Source organism: Octopus sinensis, linkage group LG5 (genome assembly GCF_006345805.1).
Source record: "Octopus sinensis linkage group LG5, ASM634580v1, whole genome shotgun sequence".
NCBI classification, from domain to species: Eukaryota; Metazoa; Mollusca; class Cephalopoda; order Octopoda; family Octopodidae; genus Octopus; species Octopus sinensis.
In genome coordinates, this window is record NC_043001.1 from 55,704,710 (window position 1) to 55,716,218 (window position 11,509).

The 11,509-nt window shown below is 34.2% G+C and overlaps 1 protein-coding gene across 7 annotated transcripts in view; it reads right to left on the reverse strand.

Moving 5' to 3' along the window:
• The window catches only part of LOC115211793 (roundabout homolog 1), a 703,622-nt gene that overhangs the window by 589,406 nt on the left and 102,707 nt on the right, over positions 1-11,509 (reverse strand). For all 7 annotated transcript variants that reach the window (XM_036503450.1, XM_036503452.1, XM_036503453.1 and 4 more), the window contains exon 2: positions 2,493-2,620. In XM_036503450.1, coding sequence (XP_036359343.1) covers positions 2,493-2,559 — 67 coding nt within the window. In that variant the 5' untranslated portion in view covers positions 2,560-2,620. The remainder of the gene's footprint in view (positions 1-2,492; positions 2,621-11,509) is intronic.

Consider the following 11,509-nt stretch of genomic DNA (forward strand, 5'->3'; position numbering starts at 1 on the left):
TTTCAAAGTAGACAGCAACAAAAAGAAAAAAATATATAATCCAAACTAAAACCATATACACAGTGTTTATAAATTTTCAAAACATTTCTTTTCATAAAAATGCTTCCCCCTACCATTTCCTAGATTGTGGTAATTAAATTGGAAAGTTCCCTGTTAAAATAGAGAAAAGCCAACTTAAGTATCATCCTGATCCAAAAATTAGCCATTCATAACCATTTTTGATAGTTTGTTAAAATTTTATTGAACTGGTATCATGTCCCAAAATCTTAGGATTAATTTAGTTCTATATCTATAACAAACATGCCAAAACTCAAGTCCTTGGTTTGTACTTTTGGATTTAGCTAGGTTTGAAAACATCTGAAAAGCTTACACTTGCAGCATGAAATCCACTGTTTGTTACATGCAACAAAATAGGCTTTACATAAATGTTTTAAAAATTGCCAAAAAAAGTTTCATTTTCAAGAATCTGAACAAAAAAAGAAGGCAACTGCTATTCCATGGACACTATTAATTTGTGTAATTTGAAGATGGTTATCACCTCAGTTTCAAAGATATGACATCACAACTATGGCTAATTATTCATTTAGGCCTAATTAGGCAAGTTTCAACCAATTTGCTGACCATTCAAATTGTCATATTTCCTAAAATATTCATCTGAATTTCACAAATGAGGTATCAAAATGTTTCTTCTTGGATGCTTTCCAAGAAAAAGTGCAGCAAAAGTCAGATTTAAATATTTTCAAAGATTCATAGTGACACCTAAATCTAGTGTAATTAAGCTTTGTAAAGAAAGGTAGAAGCATTTCCTCTTTTAAAAAAGAAATATGGCTACTATGATATAACTACTGATATGTGAACAATATGTGAGCCAAATGAGAAGGTATCAGAGTCTGTGAGTAGCTAAGAAAAAAAATGTTAGTTACAACATAATGGTTGTGAGTTACAAATACAGTGATTGAAAATAAAATTTAGGGTTTCCATGGCAGGATTTCTGGTTCTGTAAAAAGTAGGCAATATGGTTGGTTCTTACTGAAAAAATGTTTATACAGGATGTCCCCAAAATATTGACATCATTTCACACCCTAATAACATAGCTAATTCTCGCTCAAATGATTTCAAATTTTAACAAAATGTGTAAAACCTAAGTTTTTTTTTCAGGGTGAAGAATGAAGTTCAGTAGAAATGAAAAGGTATTATGTGTGTTAGAATATGCTCAATCACAGTCAAACAAGAGTGTGCAACGCGTATTTTCAAGAAAATTCAATAAAGATGCACCAACTGGAAAACAGATTTGGACATGGCACAAAAAAATCAAAGAAGAAGGCTGTCTATGCAGGGCAAAGGGATCTGGGTGACCACCAGTACTGGAAGATATCATCAATCAGGTTTGGGAAACATCTGTGCGAAGCCCCAGAAAGTCTGTAAGAAGAGCATCTATGGAAATCCAAGTTCCTTGTACAACACTTTGGCATGTAGTAAGGAAATGTTTGTGAAAAACACCCTATAAGTTGCAGCACATTCAAGCCTTAAACACAGATAACAGGGAAAAGTGCAAGCAATTCTGTGTTGCTAAACAAGAGAAAATTGAAGGTGTAAAGTCTGTAAAGTGTCTCGTTTTCAGTGAAGAGGCCACATTTCAGATGAATGGCAAAGTTAATAAGCATAATGTTTACATTTGTGGAGAAGAATATACCCCATGCCACAGTTGAGCACATGAGGGACTCACCAAAAGTAAATGTGTTCTGTGCAATCTCCAAGAATTGTCTTTATGGACTATTTTTCTTTGAGGGAAACATGACTGGCAATGTTTATTTACAAATGCTTAAGAAATGGTTATTTGATTATTTCATTGCAAATGAGCATGGCAAATTCATTTTTCAACAGGATGGGGTTCCACCTCACTGAAAGCTGACTGTGCAGGCTTATCTCAATGAGAATCTACCAAGGAGATGGATCAGGTGTGCCAGTGATAATGACAATGTGCTGTTGAAATGACAACCACATTCATCTGACTTGACACCTTATGATTTTCTTGTATGGAACTATGTGAAAGGACTGGTCTATATATCCCACCTCTTCCTACAAGTCTCAAGGAACTTGAGAAGAGAATCACTGAATCACTGGAAAATGTTACACAAGCCATGCTACAGCACATTTGGCAGGAGTTAGACTGCTACTTGATGTGTGTCATGTCATAGGCAGTGCACATACTGAACATTTGTGAAGTTTTGGGAAATCAGTTATAAAACCTACATCCCTCTGAATCGTTTGTTTGAATCTTGATAAATAAATCCCTTATTGTTCAACATGAAGCCTATTTAATTTCATTTGCTTAGGACATGTAGTTACTCAGATATTCAAATGATGTCAAATGTTTTGTGACACCCTGTATTTTAACTGAGTTAATCTGAACAAAGTAATAGAAGTTGCATTATTTTATATCTCAGTCAAAAGTTACTGAGGGTGACTGAAGGGAAAATACAGAAGCTTACCTGAGCTAATCTGGACGAATAAGCCAATCATAATACTCCCACATAAAAGCCATGTGCTGGTACGCATTTTTCCTCATTGGTTGCAAGGGGGGGTCTCCAGGATAGTTACTTCAAAATCTGACTGATACCTATAAGAAGAAAAAAGAATGGTGTTTTTATTATCATGAAGAAACATGCTTTTTAGGGGTTTTTTTTCTTTTTAAATAAATGTCATAAAAATATGATCAGATAATGAACTAAGTAAGAAAACAAAGAAATAAAACTATCCTAGCCAAAGAGCAAATATATTTGTAATTCGTAATATAATTTCATGACTTGAGATTTGGATGGGACACGAGTTCCATAACATTCTGTATGCACATTGTCTTGGTTGAACATTTGAGAAAACGAAAGAGACAAAATAGGATCAAGACAAAGTGAGAAATAGAGAGAGGTGGGGGAGAGGGCAGACAAAAAGTGAGAGGAAGGAATAAACAGGAGAATCAAGTCATTAGGTGAGCATTTTTTGTCAAACATCATACTGAGAGTATTGTCAGTCAAGTGACATCTTGCCTATAGTGCCTCAGGCACACAGCTTCAACCCGGTTCTACAGGATGTAAAACAGGAAACAAAAAAAGAAATTAATAATAATAATAATAATAATAATAATAATAATAATAATAATAATAATAATAATAATAATAATAATAATTTATTTGCTACCAGGGCAAAACAAAAAAGTGGGAACAAAGTCAACTATACAAGCTTTAGTCTCTCCCTTAGTTCTGCTTTCAGAGAGTTGAAAAAGAGAACTAGTGTGCATGAAAACCACACACAAAAATGTTGTACACATGCATGTGAGCATGTGTGCATAAAGTTTTATATGTATGTGTGCATGTATATATACATTTGAAAATTAGGTTCTGAGAATAAATACTACCAACATATAGAAATTATTAATGAATATAGAAAATAAATACATACAAATCAATTCAAAAACAAGGACAAAGAAAAAGAAAGAACTAACTCTCCCTCTTTTACTTGTTTCAATCATTTGACTGTGGCCATGCTGGAGCACCGCTTTTAGTCAAGCAAAGCGACCCCAGGACTTATTCTTTGTGAGCCTAGTACTTATTCTATTGGTCTCTTTTGCTGAACTGCTAAGTTACGGGGACAAACACAGACACACAAACGCACACACACACACACACACACATATATACATACATATATACGATGGGCTTCTTTCAGTTTCCGTCTACCAAATCCACTCACAAGGCTTTGGTAGACCCGAGGCTGTAGTAGAAAACACTTGTCCAAGGTGCTATGCAGTGGGACTGAACCCGGAACCATGTGGTTGGTAAGCAAGCTACTTACCACACAGCCACTCCTGTGCCTAAGCAAATCTATTTTTCAAATTAAATAGTCTTTGAGAAATAATACATGGGACATAGGAATTTCTGGCTAAACATGTATGTTATAAGAATCTATCATTAGAATTTAAATGAAAAGCTGGTAGACAAATTGTTTTCATTGCAGTATTTTAATTATGCTGTTACAGAGGAGAGCAATAAGCCTGAAAACTTATTTAATCTCAACATGTACATTTAGACATTAATTAAAATTATTTTCTGTTTCTAAATGACATTTTTATAACTTTCTTTTTTCTAGTTGAAGAAACAAAAAGTACCCCTCCCCCACCACCCAAAAAAATAACTTTAAGAAATATTCTTCAGAGACGTATCTTTGATTAGTCGTCCAATGTTGTGTGTGTAAACATAGATGTATTGTATGTTTAAACACTGACTCTTGCAAGACTTTGGAGCAGGTACAGCCGCATGGTTAAGTTCGCTTTCCAACCATGTTATTTTGTGTTGAGTTCCAATGCACAGCACTATGCGCATACACATGTATATGTCTATATTTATTAACATCTGCACTCTAAAGTTATGATGCCTGAGAGATGTTGATGTTGACAGTCTCCTGTACCCATATATGCATGTATATATACATGTAGATGTAGGTACATACATATATGTATGTATATATGCATATGTTTTATTTATTAATTTGTTATTATATGACGGAACGCACGCATCCATTTCTAAGTAAGTTTGTTCTATATATATATATATTTATATATATATGGAAGTAGAATTATATATAAGCATACACTCATAGACTTCTGTACACATGCATACATGTCTATAGTTGTAGAGGTATTTGATATTTCAAAGGTTGAGTGCATGAACAAAGCTTTAACTCAAAAAAATTTATCTAACCCATGACAGTAAGGAAAAGCAAATGCAAAACAAGGAAGAGATGATGATATATGTGTGTGTGTATGCGAGTGTTTGTGTGTGTGTGTGTCAGTGTGTGTATTAATACATATATAATATACACACACGTATATATAAACAGCTTAAAGTGAATTTTATGGAAACGATATACATCATAATTAATACCCCATAGTCAACACATTCAAAGAATTTAGGTTACATCCTGAAGGCTGCAGAGCACTTTGTATATAGAATAAAAGGGAACAGAGGTGATGGTAGGTAGGTGGTTTGAATAGAAGGAAATAAAGTAATGCTGCAGTAATATGTATGTAATAGGTGCTGACATATAATGTAAATACTGGTTTGATGGCAGATTATGAATATAATGGAAGGACACAATGCAACAGTGGTATGGTACATACAAACTACAATGATGATTTCATGCAATCTCAGAGGAATAGGTTTGGTTGGTGGTGGTGGTAGTGGGTAGGACAGCAGTAGTGGTGGTAGTGGTAGAAATGATTTTAATAGGGATGGGCAGTGGTGTTTGTTGTGGTAGAAGTAGTGGTAATAGTAATCATAATAGTAGTAGTAGATGTTACAGTGGTGGTCTTGGAGGTGGCAGCAATGATTTATTTATACAGGCAGAAATTTGTGATATTGAAGCAGTTTCCGAATTTCATTAACAGCATTAGTAAATTTACAATGGTTAAAAGCAAGAACTAAAACTGAGTCTAACATTTCAATCAATAGGATCTTATTATTAATAATAATAATTGTTTCTAATTTAGACACAAGGCTAGAAATTTTATGGGAGGGGATCAGTCCATTAAATTTGATGTCAGCACTTGACTGGAACTTTATTTTATTGATCCCAGAGGAATGACAGAGAAAATTAACCTTGGGATTTGAACTTACAAGGTAAAGTGTTGTAATAAAATACCATAAGGAATTTTGTTCAACTCTAGCAATTTTGTCCAATGAAAATAATAATCATTTCCAGCATAAAATAGTTCTAATTTAAGTACAAGCACAGCAATTTGAGCTCGAGTTAGTTGGTTAACCCCTTAGCATTCAAACCAGTCATAACCGGCCAAAATATTCTCCCAGTTTTATATTGAAACTGAGCAGATCAGGCCTCTCACACCTACCCTGTGATGTCATTTTAAAACTAAACAATCACATAACTGAAATCTCTAAACTACAAGATGATGGATGATTAATTCAGCACAATATAAATATACAAGCATCATTTTTGCCAGAATAATCTGAATACTAAAGGATTAAATCAACAGCAGTCCTTGACTGGTACTTATTTTATTGTTGGTGCCACTGGATGACAGGCTCTGGTGATGATGTTATTCCACACCTTCCAATCCATGGTGCTGGCTTTAGCTTGCTTGAGGTCAAGGCATGGCAACATCAGGTCTTTGTTTCACCCATGTCTTCTTTGGTGTGATAGTCTCCTAGTGCTCATTCATGTAGGCACCACAGTAGCATATTGGTTGAGAGGACAGTATCCTCCTCTGGTCACCAGTCAGGGATTCTACTTACTTATTTTATTGACCCAAGGAGAATGAGAGGTAAAGTTAACTTCACTAGGATGTGAACAGAGAATGCTAAGGAGCCAGTCAAATATCATAAATCATTTTGACCAACACTCCACCAGTTCTACCGATGCAGTAAATTCATCAGATTATTTTTAGCTGCTCACTCTTACAAAGATAAAATATTAATATATACACTGACTCAACCAAGTCAATAGATATGTGTATCAAACAATATACCAACATTTTGGTGTAAAAACTGAGAAGTGATAGAAACATATGTATAAAGATGTACTAAACACTGTACATACCACTGATTTGGGTTTAACAGACTTGAGCATATCTGTCCAGATTGCTGAGGAGATTTAGGAAAACAATCTAAATATAATTCTCAAAGATAGGAACAAGAATCTTTGTACTCAAAAGACATTTCAATTCATTCTGGTCCATTACTACTAAAGTACAAGGATCTTTAAATGGAAATAAGTAGGACATGGAATATGAAATTAAAAACAGTATCAATAGTAACTTGGTATCATAAACAAAAACATAAAAACCTATACCAGCTCTCACAATTCTGTATACAATTCAAAATATAGCTCTGATAGGCATAGCCCACATCTTATGCAAGACACTTTCAAGTCTAATAGCAGCTACTTACACAATACACTTCCTACACAACAGTCTCTGTATACAATTACCACCCAATAAAATAATAGTTATACTGTTACATAGCTTGGCATCCAGTACTATAACACATCCAGTGCATGTAACTAGTCTCCTATGCAACACACATTCTACACAATTACTACTCAACAGAGCATATTCTATAACCAACACTAGAAAATATAACAAACACAAATTACATGGAACACTAAAGTAAAACGGAAATACTTTCCTACACTCCTGACACAATGCTACACACAAGTCAACAAAGCAGCCTCTACATGGTTGCTCAATCTGTTAGCAAAAACAGCCAAATATCCCTCAAATTACACCATACCACCTTAGAATGTATGGCAATGCACTAGCGTCACTAGAGTGCGTGCTGCCTGGGGTGACCCTCCTGTTTGCTGCCCCTGGATCCCACAAAAAAACACATATTGCCTACAGCAGACCCAAAAGTGCCACTCCTTTAAAAGCGCCATCCAGGGTGGACAGTTCCTACCCACTCACCCCAGCTACACTAGTGCTCCAATGTGGATGATGTGGTTTTTGAGCTCTCTGCATTTAGGACACAGCTGTGAAGCTTCTGATTATGTCAATGAGAGTAGGGCTAAATAATAACAATACTGGTCATGCCTCAGGAATGTGCAAGTATACTTGATGGTACAATAGACATCAGCATGAAATTATATAATGAATTTTATATCTATCCATATATCTATCCATTTCTCTCTCTCTCTCTCTCTCTGTATATATATATATATATATGTAGTTTAAATTTCCAGAAAACAACAAGCAGGTGTATTAGTTTAACGCTCAGGAAGAATGGAAAAGCCTTTACATTTTGAGCCTATGCTCTTCAACAAAAAGGATTAAAAGGAAGAAAAAAACCAGAGATAATGAAAAAACAGAAAGAGAAAAATACACTTATATATATATATATATATATACATATATATATATATATTATATATATATATATATATATATATGCATATATATGTGTGCATATATATATATATGCATATATATATATATATATCTACACACACATGCTTAATACGAATCTATGTGAGCGTGTGTGCACATACATGAATATAACACCCATGTCAGTTGTTAGCTGTCAAAACACTGCATCCTTCAAAAAAAATTCACTTTTCCTGACATACCTGTGCATCATTTCCTCATTATGGCATTTTACTTTTCAGTTTTCTGTCCTTTTGTTATAACCCTTTAGCATTCAAATTATTCTGTCAAACATAATGCTTATTTATTCACACTGTTTTGAGTTAATCAAGCACTATCTCATAATTTCGAAATTTCACTGATCCAACTGTTTAGTTTTAAATGGATGTAGTCGAGTAGGTGTGAAAGGCCAGATGTGACTGATATGAACTTAAAACAGGTAAAATATTTGGGTTGTATGTGGCCAGTTTAAATGCCAAACGGTTAATCCAGTGCACTATTATTGCAGTGCTTCTTTACTTGACTTATCACTGCTTTTTGTTTGTCCCCTCTTTTACCCTTTATTAACGAGTTATGTGAGCACCTGAGCAAGGAGTAGAATAAGCTTGTTATTAGTTTTATATACAAATAAAAAATGCATATATATATGTGTGCATGTGTGTTGTGTAGGAAGTGATGATTTCAGATAAAAGACAGCTGTGCAAAAGCAATTTTTTTTTGTGTGTGTGTAGCTTGTGTAAGAATAAATGCAGTTAATTGAGATAAATGAGACTAAGAATAGAAATGAAAGGTAAGAGAGACAAAAGGAAAGAAAAAGATAGGGAGATGGATGGATAAAGAGAAAATAAAAATGACAAAAAAGGAGCAAATAAGAAAAAAGAAAGTGTTGTAGCGAGTTAAAATATAGGAGTAAACAGGTGAGTTTGCTGATAATTTTGAAGTCATGATCATATTTTTAATGAAACAAACTGCTTTTGTGTTTCATTTAATTTCAAAAATAACGAAAAATTCTGACAGGTTTTAAAATAATAAACTTTGTCATCATTAACTCTTTCATTACTGTATTTATTTTGAGATGCTCTGGGTTTCTTTCAATTATTTTGGATATGACAAAGGATTTAATAAAATAACTTAGTTATCATTCAGCTAGTGTTAGGAACATAAATTGTGACTAAGGTTTGGTGGAAGATTTTAATTCAAAACTTATGAAAACAAGATATTTGTACTCAGATCCACAGTCAGTTTCAGCCGGGTTGGTAACGAAAGGGTTAAGTTAGTGTTTTAAACTTTTAAAAGGTTTTCAAACCAACCTACAAGGAATAGCAGTCGCATATGCTGGAAATCATACCCTAGAGAGAAAGATAGAGAGAGAGGTGGGTGAGGGTGGGGGATTGACCAAGACCTAAAAGTCCTATCGCAGTCTCTCCTGTCAATTGGTGTGCTGCCATTGAGACAAATAAACTGAAATACTTGAACACTTACTTAAGGATTTTCCCGTGCACTGTCTATTTTGCCACACCACAAAGAAATATTTTTTTAGTCATTGACAAGTGAAGGGATTTAAATGCACAGAACTGGAACAGGTTCTGCAAAGCATTGCATCCAACATTATAACAATTCAACCAATTTACCACTCTGGATTGTCATGTTAGCGATCTCAAAACAATACATGTTGACTTTAGCAGGATTTGAAGTCAAGACTACAAAAAAGCAAAACAAATACCACAAGGTATTCTATTCAATGCCCTCATAACTGCCAAAATCCCTAACTACCTTAAGAAAAGGAAACATAGGATAGGGTATGGCTTAACTCTTTAGCATTTCAAAAGGCCATATCCAGCTAAAATATTCTACTAGTTTTATGTTCAAACAGGTTCACACCTACTCTATAAGGTCATTCTAAAAATAAACAATCACCTCATTGAAATCTTGAAGTTATGAGATAATGTATGATTATTTCAGAAAAATGTGAATAAATAAGTGTTAACTTTGACAGGAGTAATCTGAATGCTAAGGGGTTAAGGGAGATTTGGCAGCTATTTGTAGCAGGTCAAGTTACTGTTGGCATATCTAAGAGGTTCTGGATCAAACAGAAGACTGCCAGAGCCAAGTAGTTACATCTGTAAGATTCTCCCCAGTACTAAATCCATTAAAATGTCATCATAAGTCTATAACAAAAAAATCGACTGTAAGAATATTGGTTTCAAATTTTGGCACAGGGCCAGCAAGTTCAGCGTAGGGGTAAGTCAATTATATCAATCCCAGTGCTTGACTAGTATTTATTTTATCAACCCCCAAAAAACGAAAGGCAAAATCGACCTTGGCAGAATTTGAACTCAGAACATAACAGATGAAATGCTGCAAAGCATTTTGCCCAGCATGCTAACAATTCCGCCAGCTCACTGCCTTATCCACTGTAAGAATATTGATGTCCATTTCGGCTAAACATTTAATCCTCAATGTTCCAGTCCATCTAGCTCTCGGAAATAGCTAAAAACAGATACTTAGGAATGTTATCAGAGACAGAGTGGCATCAGACAAGGGAGAAGATTGGTTTTTCTCTCAATATAGCATAATTGCTTTGAAACCACAGCCTAGCATTGGCCTTTGAAAGCCCTTCAGAGTTTATGAGGTAATTTATATTCAACTTCATGCTACAAATATGCCAAAGTAAAAAGATAGGCAGATGACCAAATTTATTAAAACACAACTAATTAGATTCTCATTTCACATCCACCAACATGACAGGCACATTATCTCTTTGTTTTAACCACACTAACATATCTACTGTAAAACACCATAAAAATATTTTAATTCTAAATGCTCTCTGATTCATTCCTTTAACCTTCATGGCTCATATTTCATTTAAACACACCATACTGTAACACTGCTGTTATCAGGTCTTACATAAGCCATGCTACTTCATTCATCTGCTATCACTTCTTTCAGCAAAAGATTTTTGTTGCTGTCTTCAGCTAAACAATTCTTGATGCTCAGTGTTTATATGTGTGTGTGTTTATGTGTGAGTGTGTGTGTGTGTGTGCATGTGTGTCATGTCGTGTGTGTATGCATACATGTATATGTGCAGTATATACCTATATAAAGAGAGAGAGAGAGAGAGAGAGAGAGAGAGAGAGAGAGAGAGAGAGAGAGAGAGAGAGAGAGAGATTTGTTGAGAGTTTAAGGAATATAATCAGTAAAATACTCATTTATTTAGTTTGTTCCAAATTAACTTCAGCCATTTATTTTTTACAGAAATATTTATCTATTCATAGGAATGGCTCTATAAAAAAATAAACAACTAAATAGAACTCAAGAAAGCAGAAGATAACCCTATCCAAATTTCAAGATGGCTGATGTCTCATACATAATGTAAAAACAAAACTAGTCTATAACCTAAGATATGAACATAGCAAGGATGGAAAAAAAAATCTCTGAAAATGTTTTATTTGCACTTTTATTCTAAGAAGATTAGAATGATCTTGTTATTATTGCTTTTGCTTTTGTTATTTTTTTTTTTTTACTGCTGCAATATTCCACCCCTACTAAACATATCACTATGAAGAAGAATTTGCATCA